General features: G+C 53.1%; 1 protein-coding gene across 28 annotated transcripts in view; it reads right to left on the bottom strand.

Annotated features, from left to right (window-relative positions):
• The window catches only part of LOC114019838 (zinc finger protein 420), a 35,821-nt gene extending 25,212 nt beyond the window's left edge, over positions 1 to 10,609 (bottom strand). For 21 of the 28 annotated variants that reach the window (XM_043529962.1, XM_043529965.1, XM_043529964.1 and 18 more), the window contains exons 1-9: positions 10,455 to 10,609; positions 8,507 to 8,593; positions 6,857 to 7,078; positions 6,250 to 6,297; positions 5,682 to 5,704; positions 4,281 to 4,396; positions 3,971 to 4,003; positions 2,413 to 2,501; positions 1,611 to 1,737 (exon numbers count right to left, since the gene is read on the bottom strand). In XM_043529962.1, the coding sequence (XP_043385897.1) occupies positions 1,611 to 1,737; positions 2,413 to 2,501; positions 3,971 to 4,003; positions 4,281 to 4,396; positions 5,682 to 5,704; positions 6,250 to 6,297; positions 6,857 to 7,078; positions 8,507 to 8,593; positions 10,455 to 10,517 (808 nt within the window). In that variant the 5' untranslated portion in view covers positions 10,518 to 10,609. Of the gene's footprint in view, positions 1 to 1,610; positions 1,738 to 2,412; positions 2,502 to 3,970; positions 4,004 to 4,280; positions 4,397 to 5,681; positions 5,705 to 6,249; positions 6,298 to 6,856; positions 7,079 to 8,506; positions 8,594 to 10,454 lie in introns of those variants that run through there. The other 7 variants (XM_043529968.1, XM_037879200.2, XM_043529974.1 and 4 more) reach the window with 4 other exon arrangements.
• Positions 10,610 to 13,557: the final 2,948 nt, after the last annotated feature.

The following is a 13,557-nucleotide window of genomic DNA, read 5'->3' as shown; positions in this document are numbered from 1 at the left end:
TAACTGTTGTAGAGGAGGTCTGATTACATGACCTGACTTCTGGCCTTTTAATGTATGAATCTATAATAGCTATGAGGAAGGACTAAAAGAACATGACATTGTTTGTGTTGTGCTCCACAGACTGGAATTCCAGCACTGATCTGCATGCACTGCAACTGCGCGCACTCTGTCAGCTGTAGCCGTAATTGGACGGTGGAGGAATTAGTTGGAGCAGCTTTGCAGAGCTGTGACTGTGATATGAAGAGAGGTGCATGTGAACCTTGAAGGACCAAGTTTGCCTCATTTCAGTGATGTGTTGCAGGCTGTGTCAGCAAATGTGCACAAGGGTGTGTTCTTGCCATGAGGGTTGTCAGCACTCCGGTGGCGTACATGCCAGTTCTGTCCAGGGCTCAGTTAGGGGTTGTCATAACCATACAGCTAAGGGTAGCCTAGAATTCCTCCTTACTTGTAAGGGGTTAAGAAGCTCAAATAACCTGGTTGGCACCTGACCAAAAGGACCAATGGGGAAAGAAGATACTTTCAATCGGGGGGGTGTGTGTGTGTGTGTGAAGAGACTTTGTTTGTGCTCTTTGTTTGCGTGTTTTATCTTGGGACTGAGAGGGCCAGGCAGAAATCCATCTCCTCCAAACAATCCTGAGCGAGTCCCTAATATTACAAAAATAGTAAGTAAAGCCGGGCAAGGCGTGTTAGGATATCTTTTGTTTTAGCTTGTGAATTTTCCCTTTGCTGTAGGGAGGTTTATTCCTGTTTTTTGTAACTTTGAAACTAAGCCTAGAGGGTGTTCCTCCGTGATTTTGAATCTTTTGTTATCCTGTAAAGTTATCTTCCATCCTGATTTTACAGAGGTGATTCTTTTACTGTTTCTTTAAATAAAACTCTTCTTTTAAGAACCTGATTGATTTTCAGCATCCTCAAGACCCAGGGGTTTGGGTCTATGATCACTTGTAACCATTTGGTTAGGATATTATTCTCAAGCCTCCCCAGGAAAGGGGGTGTAAGGGCTTGGGGGGATATTTTGGGGGAATAGGAACTCCAAGTGGTCCTTTCCCTGAACCCTTGTCTAAATCACTTGGTGGTGGCAGCATACCGTCCGTCCAAGGACAAATAGAGATTTGTGTCTTGGGGAAGTTTTAATCTAAGCTGGTAGAAATAAGTTTAGGGGGCTTTCATGTGGGTCCCCACATCTGTACCCCAGAGTTCAGAGTGGGGAGGGAAGCCTGACAGGGGTACATGAAGGCAATGACTCAGAAGGAATCCTCAGGGGCTGCGTGTAAAGAGGTGGAAACATTTTGCAAGTTGGAGATGGTTTGAGTGGAGTGGGCTCAGTGTTCGAGTGTTGGCCAGGGGTGTAGGCAGCTTCTGTTCTTTATGGCAAACCTACACCTGAGTTTTGCCTTATCATACAGAAGATGTTAGACTTTGTGCTGTACAGCTCCTGTGCTCTGCTCCCAAAGCGTTCTCTAGCAGCAGAGGGTAGAAAGCTAGTGTGTGTGTCACTGGCATGTCAGGGTGCTGCTGAAACTGGGAAGAGTTAAGGTTGTATTATGGAGATGATGTCAACTTTACCTCTTCATTTCCCCTTCTAATAACCAAGGGAAAGAAATCCTTACCCAGCATCGTCACCGTCTCATAGTTCTCCTGCATGACATCCCAGTAGAGGTCTCTCTGAGCAGGGTCCAGCAGAGCCCACTCTTCCCTGGTGAAGTACACAGCCACCTCCTCGAAGGTCACCAGACCCTAAAAAAACAAGAGTCCCTCACTCAGCACCTGCTACCCCAGTCACAACCCACTAGTCACAGGGAAGCAGGGCCAATCAAATGGAAGCTCTGGGAGGCAGTCAGCAGAGTCCGACCTGCACCCTCTGAGGAGGCATCAGGGTGAGGGGAGAAAGAGAGTCCCTCATCCCTCCCAGCAGACAGAGAGGAGCAGGATATTCTCATGCCTCACACACCTACGAGCCAGAGACCGATATAGGGGATGGAGCCCTTTGGGGGGAATCCAAATACCCTCCTCACTGCCAGCAGCTGGATGTGAGGGGATGGGGCATCTGCCCTAAGCCCCACTGGTGGGTGCCCCCTTCATATCTCATAGGAGCCATTGGTTAATAGGTTCCAGCTTCATCACTGGCAGTCTGATAATTTCCCCAGCCCTGCCCAGGTGGGTGTTTCCCTGTTCCGTAATAGGCCAATTTCCTCCCTCAACCCCAATGGATCTGTTCCTAGAATGTGAGCCTCAGGTTAAACAAGTCCCAGCAGGTTTGTCACACTCTGTCCTCCTCCTTTTCTCCACCCTGTGGATTTCCTGCCCCCTCCCACCTCCAAACTAAACTCCCCAGAAGCTCCCATCTCCTATGTGTTTACTGCCCCTCACAGTCCAGAGGGAACTCATGAGCAACTCTCTCATAATCCCTACCTGAGCCAGCTCCACAGCAGCCATTTCCCTTCCCCATCCCCTGGGAGGCTGGGCCCATCTGGAGTGAAACGTGGATGTTGTTCTGCAGCCTGCCAGGGTGAGAAGGGGGATTGGAGAGATTTCAGAACCGGCTTTAGATAATTTCACAGCACGTTCCCCCAGGCTCTTTCCCTACAGAGAAATGTTCTAGGCTCTTCTACAGGCAAAATACTCAGTCGCTTTATTGCAGCGCAGACCCGAGCCTTCCCACCAAGGCTAAACCCACGGAGAACCTTTAACACCCGACATGGTCCCCGAGGGCAGCACATTCCCCCGGCAGGGTGGAATCTAGGCAGAGGCAGGGACTGGACAAAATCTGTCCAGTGCTGAGACAGAAACTGGATATGAGTAGGTCTGGGCGCTTGTGACCTCTCTCCCCACTTAGTTCTCCTCAGTTTCTCTCTCCCCTCCCTCTACCGAGGTGACTTGGTTACTGTCTATTCATGGACGCCTTCACTATCCAACAAGTGTTAAGGAAATTTTGGATCCAATCTTTGTGTTTCATCCTCATCTCTGCTAACCCCTGGTTGGGTTTCAGTCTCTCTGGCTGTGACACAGACACACCAGGGAAAGGGTCACTGGGCCCAGCTGCTAGCTGCCCGATTTCACAGCTGGGATTCTAAAATAAGGAAAAGATTTTTGAAATGGGGGTTTTATGGGACTTCATTGTCCTTTGGTTCAGTCCATATCTTGTATAGCAGCTAACTGCTCATTCCCAGTAGGTCCATACACACAGTAATACCCTCTTCCCATTCATAGCCAAGAGGGATATAAGATAACGAATGATCTAATCTGCTGTTTCTCAAGCAGTGGTTCACAACCCCAAGCGGCTTGTGACAGGCAATCAGATATTATCTGTTTTGTTACGATCTAAAGAAAAGAAAGTCTCATTCTCCCACTTCCTGCCACTTTTAAACTTCAAAGTCAACTATTCTCTGTCAACCTCATGAGACACACGCACATCCAAGTCATGTAGGCTCAGCTTTTATACAAGTTTTATTCTTACTGTCACACTAAACGTAAGGGATTGGACCAAAAAAAAAAAAAGGGGGGGTCAACAATGGGAAAGTGTGAGAAACACTGACACACTCTAGCAGTTCCCTTCTCATTCACAATGATCCCAGATGCAATCTAGGGCTCTCTTCCCCTTCACAGCCAGTCTGAACACAGAAGACCAGCCCCATCTCTCATTCAGGGTCAGTCCCTCCTCATTCCTGAAACTCAGCTCCCCCCATGTGACCATGTTCAGTCACTCATTAAAGCTGTCAGATTGTTCAGTGACTGGATGTTTTGTCCTCGTCTCACCCTATTTCACATCAGTCAGAGTGTTGCTCCTCTCCCCACAGGGAAACACACCCAAGATCAGGATTTACTTTGAATCCCCTTCAGATGCCACAGCAGGAGTGAATGGGGCAGTCACGAGGCTCACCCTGTTTCACACTGTTCAACAGCTTCCAGGTACACTAACATGGTGATTGGTCTGAAATCTCTGCATAGCCCATCAGAGACAGAAACGTACCTGTGTCACTCCCCAGCTCCAGTCGCAGAGTCTCTAGGGGAAGGAGAGGATGGGAGAGGTGAGAATTCAGGCCCTGGCATTCACAGGGTTGTTCCTAGTGGTTATTAAGGTAACTGCTGTTTACTATGAGATGGTGACACAGACCGCTGCAGACAGAGCAAGCCCCACGGGGTACTCCCCTGGGGAAGGGTGACTCGCTGAGCTGGACTGTGAAATGGAGCTCAGGATCAGTAACATTGCTAGATCCCCGCCTCCTCCCCAGGGCAATTCAATCTAACCAGAGGAGATGCCACCCCAGACTCCAATTCACCTTTGAATCCCCGCAGCACCTCTTGCAGGATGGCACTTTTCAGAGAGAAATCGCAGAGCCTCTTCTCCAGCTCCACAAACCCCGGCTCTGGCTTCTGAAACTTCCTGTCCTCCCTGCTAAGGAAAGCAGGAGGGAAGAGAAATGGGCCCCAGCCCCAGAAGTCCCCAAACTCCAGGAAACCTGGAACTGAGCTTTGTAGCCTACAATGATCACAGTTCCGGTGAGTCACCTGCCCTCAGCCCTGTGCTCTCCATGGGCCCAGAGAGAAAGGACATGAGGAGGAATGGAGACAGGTTGGGAGCTTTCTCTGGGACACTCTCCTTGCCTGGCGAGCTGAGTGACCTCCCACACTGGGTTACTCCGGTAACAAGGGGCACCGGCACTGGGATTATGGGGAAAGGGAGGAGACATGGACTAAAGAGTGGGCGTCTCTCATGCTCACTGAGGCCCCAGATGAAGGCCAGGTCTTCAGCAGGGAATGAGCCTGGGCCCTTTAATGCCAAGAGCTCTGAGCCTTCAACAGAAGCTGGGGTGTCCAGCTTATATGGTGAAGATGGCCATATTCCACTTCCTGTTATGGTCAGTGGGCCATGACATCAATTTAGGACTCTGTACACTGCTCCATTCCTGGCAGGACACTCCCTGCTCTCAATGGGAGACCCACATACCAAGGTCAAGGTGAGAGTCTGCCCTTTGTATAGGAAATAAACTTCTGAGTTAGTATCACTCAGTGGGAACATTCCCCCTCCCACACCCGCTAGGGCTCCTGCTATTTCTACTCTTTATTTCCCTTCCTTTCCACCCTTCTTTCTCTATTTCTCTCTTTTGTCTTTGTATCTCCCCTCTGTTCTGTCCTTCCTACAGAAACTCCCTGTTCCCACCCCTAAAGGGCTTCACTTCCACCCCCTCCCCATTCCACCTGCTAGAGTGATCAGCCATGGAATATTGAATGTTAACATTAAAGTGGCATCATTTCAGTTGACACGCCAATAGGATTAACGGGGGGAGTTCACAGCTGCCTGAGCCACGGCTTTAGGCTGCATCAGACAGACAACAGTGTGTCCATTTGCATTTGGGAGGGTTTCTTTGCAACCATGAAGAGTAGAAACTTACTATAAAATTGAAAGCTGAGTTTCTGCACAGTGTGAATATGTGATGTGGCCACATAAACAGATCAGATAGGCAGGGTCTGGCCCATACGTCTGACAGCGTTGGTGTGACCTCATTAGCTGTCAGATAGTAACAGATTCTTCCCCCTGGTGAAGCAGCCACTAGTGGAGATGTGGTCACAGGCACTAACACTGCAGGGGCAGGGGGAAGCTCCAGCTTTAGTGCAGTTCCCAAGCATAACTGAGCACGGGGGGGGAGGAGGAGAAGAGTGAAATGGAGCCAGGGACTTACCTGCTCCCAGTGCTTCCAGCACCCTGAGAGGGAGAGAAAGGAGATGCAGTCAGGTGGGGTGTCCAAGGCTGGGGAGACCTCCTGCTCTGCAGGGCAGTCACCATTGGAGTCTTGGGTGTTTGGAGACTATCAGACACTCAAATTCATGTCCGGAGAGCAGCTGCCACCCCCCAGGGATCCCTGCTGGGACGTCGTCATCGGGGGAAGTTTCTCCCCATGCACTTTACAAGGAAGAAAATATGCATCTGCCTGGAAAGTGAAATTCCCACTAGTGCTGAGAGTCCCGCAAGCACCCTACTCCTTAAACCCATTCACCTGGGGTGTTGTGGGGCCTTACACTCAGTACCAGCGTTCCCTCTAAGCTGGGCGGCCATGCGAGAGTCAATCAAGTACCGCACACTTGATTAGCAGAGCCGCGCACATCCAGCGACTTGTGTTTAGGTGCCCCTCTGCCTGCTGCCATGCTTCTCCTGCCCTCTGCCTTGGAGCCCCTGGCCAGCTGCTCCCAGGACCCCCCTGCACTGGTACTCTCTCTCGCCCTCTCACACACTGTCTCTTTCACACTCACCTCCCAACATATACTTGTGTTATTGTTGTTGTTACTTCTTGGTACTTCCTGCAATGCACATATATTCTCTGTAATTTTATTCTTTCAAAGTGCTGTTATTTTAGTTTTTTGACTGGTCTATGCAATGCATAATTTTTATTTCTCTCTTATGCTTAAATTTAATTCTTTGAGTAGTAAGTTCTAAAATGCCGAACTTGTCCTACCTGAAGTAATTATCCCTATGGTAACTTTTTAAAAATATACAGTACATCGAGGTTTTTTGTTTCTACTGGTGGCGCACATCCACACATTACCTCGATATCGGTGCACAAAACAAAATTCATTCCACACGTGGATGGAAAAAATTAGAAGGAACATTGCTCAGGACGTTGGCATGGTAGGGAAGGGATGTCACACTCAAGCCCAAATGCATTTAGACATGTACAAGGCATTTACTGTGTGACCTTGGTCAGAGCTCTGCCCCTCTCCCTCCCCCCATGCCTCACTTTCCCCATTGTAAAATAGGGACCTTGCCCTGACCCCCCCCTTTGCAACGAGCTTTGGGGTCGAGGGCTAAGATGCTCCTAAAGAAACACTGCATATTATCATTGCAATAACATGGTCTGACCTGCAGGGATTGGCTCAGCGGCTGCTGCCCCTTCTCTCCTCCTCTCTCACTGACCGCAGAAATCTCTCCAGAAAGTTTGCAGAGGCCCTGATCCCTTCTCTGGACAATGGCTCTCTCTAGCTCTTCCAACTGGGACAGCAGCAGCTGCTCCTGCTCCTCCAGAAACCCCTGCAGCTCCTTCCATTCCCAGACGATCTTCTGCCTCTCGACTTCCATCTGTTTCTTCAATCACAGAGAAAGGGCAGATCAGTCACAAGGGAGAACCATAAATGTGCCTCTTGCAGATGGAGGAGTTATTTACCAGAATCAGGGTGGATTTGATTTAAATCAAATTCATTTAAATCATGATTTATATCAGTAGTCAGGAAGAATCGATTTAATCATGGATTTCTACATAAAAGTACATTCTTGTTGGTTGTTGTAACCTTAATACATATTCTTCACAACTCAGAGATAGACGTAGGTTTCATTTTTAGAAGGTACACACTATACATTTTTAAGGTGATGTATTCTGAAAACTTTTCACGTCAGTTTTACAGATATATCAAAAAATGAATGATTGTTTGGTTATTTCATTTACCAAAGGTAATTGAAGCAGATATTTATGAAGTCATTGGGAAGTGAACTATCTCCAAATTCAACCGGTTAATCATTAAATATTTGAAGGATTTTCTTGCCATGCTGTATTAGGAGGAGAATCTCACCAGACAGACATTTAAATTGTTTTATTTAACTATTTCTCACCTCTATATATTATTTATTTATTTAAAAACATTTTTGCTGTTCACAAGCACATTATCTCTGGAGACACAAATCCACAGTTTGAGAACTGCAAAACTAAGCACCTGTGATGGTATCTTCGAGACTGAGCACTGAGTCCCATTGGGTAGATAGAAAGATTAACCTAAATAATCTATACAGGGGCCCCTGGAACCCCACAAAATTGGGTCCCTAATCCATGAACTATTGGAACTCATTTATAAAACTTTTCTTAAACATTACATGACTATATTGTCTCATACTATAGAATTAGAATTTATAATCCCTATTCCATGATGAGATACCTTTGAGCTATAATGTATCTTAATTAAAACTATCTTTAGATAGCTTTTTTCCTCAAAAAGCATTTTATCAAAAAAATCCGATTTAAATAAAAAAAAATCCAATTAAAAAAAAAATTAAAAAATCATTGATTTTTATCCACCCTGACCAGAACACAGGATCTCCTGCAGTGGGTGATGGGAAATTCATTTAGGCCAGGAATGGGGGAGGGATCAGGGCAGGGATGAGCTGTACATCGCTACCAGAAGAGACTTTTCTCCCCAAAATCTCATCAGATTGCCCTGAGCCAAACTCTCCATCTCTGCAGCCCACATTTCATCTCCTTCCTCCCCATCTCCCCTAACTGCTATAAAGGAACTGTAACATCCAGACAGCCTGTGGGCAGGGTCTCTGGGTTAACACACAGACTCACACTTTCCTGCACAGCAGCCTCTTGCACCCCAAGGACATCGTGTTACTCACCTGCCTGACCCTGCATGCTCCCTGGGCTCCAGTGGGGATGGTTTCCTGGCAGGACGGGCTCCGCATTCACAATGTCATTCAGGGCACTGTGAGCCCAGGCAAACCTGAGGGGCAGGGGGCACTTACCAGCAGCTCCTCACTTTGCCGCTTCTCCTCGGCTTTGGCTACTTCTCTCTCTTTTCGCAGAGGGGCCAGACACTCTTCTGGTGCCTCCTGGAAGAAGCAGGGGAGAGGGTTACAAACTGCTACAAATGGCCTCACAACTGCGAGACTTCAAAGCCCAGCCTGCCCTGAAGATGCCCAAGCGGAGTCCCTGGGATCCACTTAGACTGTTTTTTTCCAGGCAGGTCTAGTTCAACCACAGCAAGGAAGATCCAAGAGGGGCTGGTGAAAGGGGGAGCATGTTTTAGAGAAAAAACACAGGACCCCTTGGTGAACATCCCCCCGGCCACACCCACATCCCTAACAATTAACTTCAGACATTCCCCCCACTTCCCCAGCTGCCACCCCCAACCCTGCCCAAGTGCTGGATCTAAACATGCCCCCCCCCCCAATATCCCCCAATCCCCAGCTCTGATCCCCACACACTGACACACTCCAAACAGCCCCAGCCCTTCCTCACAGCCCGGCTCTGACCCCCAGACAGTGGTGAGCTGGAGCCGGTTCGCACCGGTTCGCTAGAACCGGTTGTTAAATTTAGAAGCCCTTAGGCGCCGACTCCATGGGTGCTCCAGCCCTGGAGCACCCAAGGGGAAAATTTGGTGGGTGCACAGCACCCACCGGCAGCTCCCCGCCCCACCCCCGGCCCCAGCTCACCTCTGCTCCGCCTCCGCCCCTGAATGCGCCGCCCCGCTCTGCTTCTCCGCGCCCCCTTCCCCCCCCCCCCGGCTTCCCGCGAATCAGCTGTTTGCGCGGGAAGCTGGGGCGGGCTGGGAAGCAGGCGGTGGCTTCGCGCTCAGGCCCAGGGAGGTGGAGATGAGCTGGGGCGGGAAGGCATGAGGAGGGCCGCCCGCGCCGCAGCAGGTAACCCGGGGGGGGGGGGGGGGGTGGCGCAGGGGAACTGCTCCCCACCCCAGCTCACCTCTGCCACCCTCAGCCTGAGTGGGAAGCCGCGGCCTGCTTCTCAACCCTCCCTGGCTTCCCGCCGAACAGCTGATTCGCGGGAAGCCGGGGGGGCACGGAGAAGCAGAGTGGGGCGGTGCGTTCAGGGGAGGAGGCGGAGCGGAGGTGAGCTGGGGCCGGGCGTGGGACAGGGAGCTGCCGGTGGGTGCTCTGCACCCACCAAATCTTCCCTGTGGGTGCTCCAGCCCCGGAGCACCCAGGGAGTCAGCGCCTGAGGCGCCACTTTTGATGTGATCAGTGGGGGGAGCGGCCGCTCCCCCTGCTCCCCCCCAGCTACGCTCCCCACCCCTAGGAGCCAGAGGAACCTGCCGGATGCTTCCTGGGAGCTGCCCCAGGTAAGCACCGCCGGGACTCCCCACCTCGCCCCCCGGCAGGTGCCTCTGGCTCTTAAGGGTGGGGTGGGCACCCACTATGGCGGGTCACGCGACCCTCCTGCCCGGTTCTGGGGGCAGTCAGGGGACAGGGGAGGATGGGGCAGGGGTCCTGGGAGAGGGGGGGTCAACGAACGCGGGGGGCATTGGATGAGGCAGGAGTCCCAGGGGGGCAGGGGTGGGCAACGACCCCCTCGCGGGGTGAGGAGGAGGGAACCGGTTGTTAAGATTTTGGCAGCTCATCACCACTCCCAGCTACACCCACCCCCAGCTCCCTGTTCCCGGGCCCAGCCTGGGCGCCGAGCTCCGCAGCCGAGCCGCGCTCCGGGCCCCTCCCGGCCCAGCCACCCCCGGGCTCCATCGCACCGGCCCCCAGCAGCGGCTGCCCCGCTCCGCTCCGCGCCGCCCGGGACGCTCGCCCGGCAGCCCCTCTCCGGCTGCGGGGAGCTCGGGGACCCGGGCAGGGGCGAACCAGGCAGCCGGGCCCGCGCCCCCCCGGCAGGAGCGTGTCCGCCCCACGCGTGTCTCCGCCCCTCGGCCCCCCCCCGGCCCTGCGCGCTCCGCGCTGCCCCCGGGCCCACCGCGCTGCTCCGCGGGCTGCGGGGCTGGAGCAGCCTCCGCGCTGCGCTCCCGGCCCCGGCCATGGCTGCGCTGCTGCAAACACAAAGGGGACAGGAAGGGGCGGCTCCTACCCGGGCCTGGCCCTGCCCCCGGCGGGCCCCCGGCAGGGTGCTTGTGACTCTCGGTGACGGGAGCTGCTGGGGCCGGGAAACCTCCTGAGCCCCGCGCCGTGCCAGGGAGCCGGGGCGCTGCCCTGTGCTGGGTCCGCCCTGCAGCTGCTAACAGCCGCCTGCGCCAGGCAGTGCAGGGATGTCCCTTGCGGTCCCTTCTCACCCTGTGATTCTCTGTACGGCCACTAGCTCCCCCCTTTCTCTCCCCTCGCTGACCCTTTCGGGGTTCTGCTCACAAAGCCCCCCATTTCCTCTCTGATGGTCACTTTTCCATTCGTCTCACATTTGGGATATTTCCCCAGCCATTTTATCAGCAGCAGACTGCCCTTGTTGGGATGGGAAATGGTTGCCCTGAGTCAGCCCCTACACAGGCAAGGGGTCAGTGGGTGACGCTTGGGAGGGCCCTGAGACAGGGCTGCCTCCAGGTGGGAGCTGGAGCCATGTGGGTCCCGGGGTATTAGAGAGACAAGGTCGGGGAGGTGATACCTTCTATCGGACCAACTTGTCTCTTTCCCCTGCAGACGCTGGTCCGATAAAAGAAATGACCTCACCCACCTGGTACGGTGGGAAGCTGCCTCTGCAGAGGGTGCTCGTTCCCTGCCACCAACAGGGCCTGGAAGGGATACAGGATGCTCGGGGTGTACGCGGGTCCTTGCTGTCTGGTGTCCGAGAAGCACCCTACTACTGTATTAACCCTGCCCATTCCCATCACTGATTTCACCAGGAGTGTCCCCAAACCCCATGACAAATGCTCCACACCAGGGGTTACTTCATCCAGTGCTGAGATGGAGCCACCTCTGGGGTGGGTCCATGGTGACCGTTACTTGTCAGCATCAGGGCATAGAAACGTTTATATTTGGGCTCCACCAGTATCCTGTTAAGGAAGCATCACCCCAGCTCCCTACACCTGTCCTCTGCTTGTTTGGCCAGGGTGGACTGAGCATGCTCAGTAACGTCTGCAGAAGCCACTGCCCTCACTCCGCCCTCACTTGGGTTTAAAATCTGCTGCCTGCTATTCACTGGGACTAACAGGGGGACAAAGGGGTAGGGGGACCAGATGTCCCGATTTTATAGGGACAGTCCCAATTTTGGGGTCTTTTTCTTATATAGACTCCTATCACCCCCCTACCCCCTGTCCCGATGTTTCACACTTGCTGTCTGGTCCCCCTACAAAGGGTGGGGGGATGTGCAGGGGGCAGAAACTCACTGTGCAGGGGGTCAGACAGCTGGAGGCGGGGAAGATGAGGGGCTGAGGCGCAAAATCAGGAACAAGGGGCAGGAGCCAGGGTTACGAACTGGGTTGAGGAGGCACGGCCCGAGGGCAAAGCCCCATCCCAGGGAGGGACGGGAGGGCAGAGGGGCTTTTTTATTTCCCCTCTCGCACAACAGGACAGCTCAGCTTCCCAGGGCTGTGTCCGTAAAGGCACAGGGCATCCCACAGGGCATCCCAGGGAGCGCCTCTCTATCAGATACAACCTACTGAGGAGCTGCCGGAGACTTCATTCAATGAAATATTCTACATCGGGGGGGGACAACTTTTTGGCCCGAGGGCCACACTGGAGTTGTGAAACTGTATGGAGGACCAGGTAGGGAAGGCTGTGCCTCCACAATCAGCCTGGCCCCCGCCCCCATCCGCCCCCTCCCACTTCCCCTCCCCTGACTGCACCCCCCTCAGAACCCCTGACACATCCAACCCCCCCTGCTCCCTGTCCCCTGACTGCCCCGACTCCTATCCGCACCCCTGCCCCCGACAGGCCCCCGGCACTCCCACGCCTATCCCACAGCCCCCTGCTCCCTGACCACCCCCCACAGAACCTCTGCCCCATCCGACTGCCCCCTGCTCCCTGTCCCCTGACTGCCCCGACTCCTATCCGCACCCCTGCCCCCGACAGGCCCCCCGGCACTCCCATGCCTATCCCACAGCCCCCTGCTCCCTGACCGCCCCCCCACAGAACCTCTGCCCCATCCGACTGCCCCCTGCTTCCTGTCCCCTGACTGCCCCCTAGGACCCTCTGCCCCTTATCCAACCCTGCTCCCTGCCCCCTTACCATGCCACTCAGAGTGGCAGGACTAGCAGCTGCGCTGCCCGGCCAGAGCCAGCCACACTGCCCGCACGGCAGCGTAGCTGTGGGGGAGGGGGGACAGCAGGGGAGGGGCCTGGGACTCGCCTCCCTGGCCAGGAGCTCAAGGGCAGGTCAGGATGGTCCCGCAGGCCGGAAGTGGCCCACGGGCCGTAGTTTGCCCACCTCTGTTCTACATACACCTCCAAAAGCTGTGTCACACATTTTGAGTATTTAAAGAATCCCTTATCAGTTTATATGTCTGAAGAAAGTCTCCTAGCAGTTCAGACATGTGTCTTACGTATCTGCTGCTGCCATTCCTTGAATGGCACTCCCTTCCTTGTAATCCATTTTAAATATACTTTTTGCTCCTTCTTTTAAAAATTTTATTACTCAATACTTTTAGCACTTCATCATTGACCTTTGTTACCCTAGTGCAGATGGATCTCACTGTGCTGTTCAATTTATCTTTTAATAGCAAATAATCATGGGAAACATTTCTGAGTAAATAGTTGCTAGGTGTTTGAGCAATGCCACCTGCGTTCCTAGTAGAGCATTTCCCATGACTTCTCATTGGAAATTTTTAATTCTAAATTTTTCTTTTTATAGCACAGGTTTACAGGAGGGAGTGTGAAGGAGTTGGGGGTGTAGGTGCTGTTCTCTTCCATCCTTCTGGTCAAGGGTAGGGGCCCAAGTAGAGACAGATGCATCCTGGAGGTGAATGCCTGGCTGCAAGGATGGTGTCACCAGGAGGGCTTCAGCTTCCTTGACCACGGGATGCTGTTCCAGGAAGAAGGGCTGCTAAGCAGAGATGGGGTCCACCTATTGAGGAAGGGGAAGAGCATATTTGGATACAGACTAGCTAACCTTGTGAGAAGGTTTAAACTAGGTTC

This window comes from Chelonia mydas, chromosome 15 (genome assembly GCF_015237465.2).
Source record: "Chelonia mydas isolate rCheMyd1 chromosome 15, rCheMyd1.pri.v2, whole genome shotgun sequence".
Classification (NCBI taxonomy): Eukaryota; Metazoa; Chordata; order Testudines; family Cheloniidae; genus Chelonia; species Chelonia mydas.
Note: the sequence above shows the minus strand (reverse complement) of the source record. Positions and strands in the feature narration are given on the sequence as shown.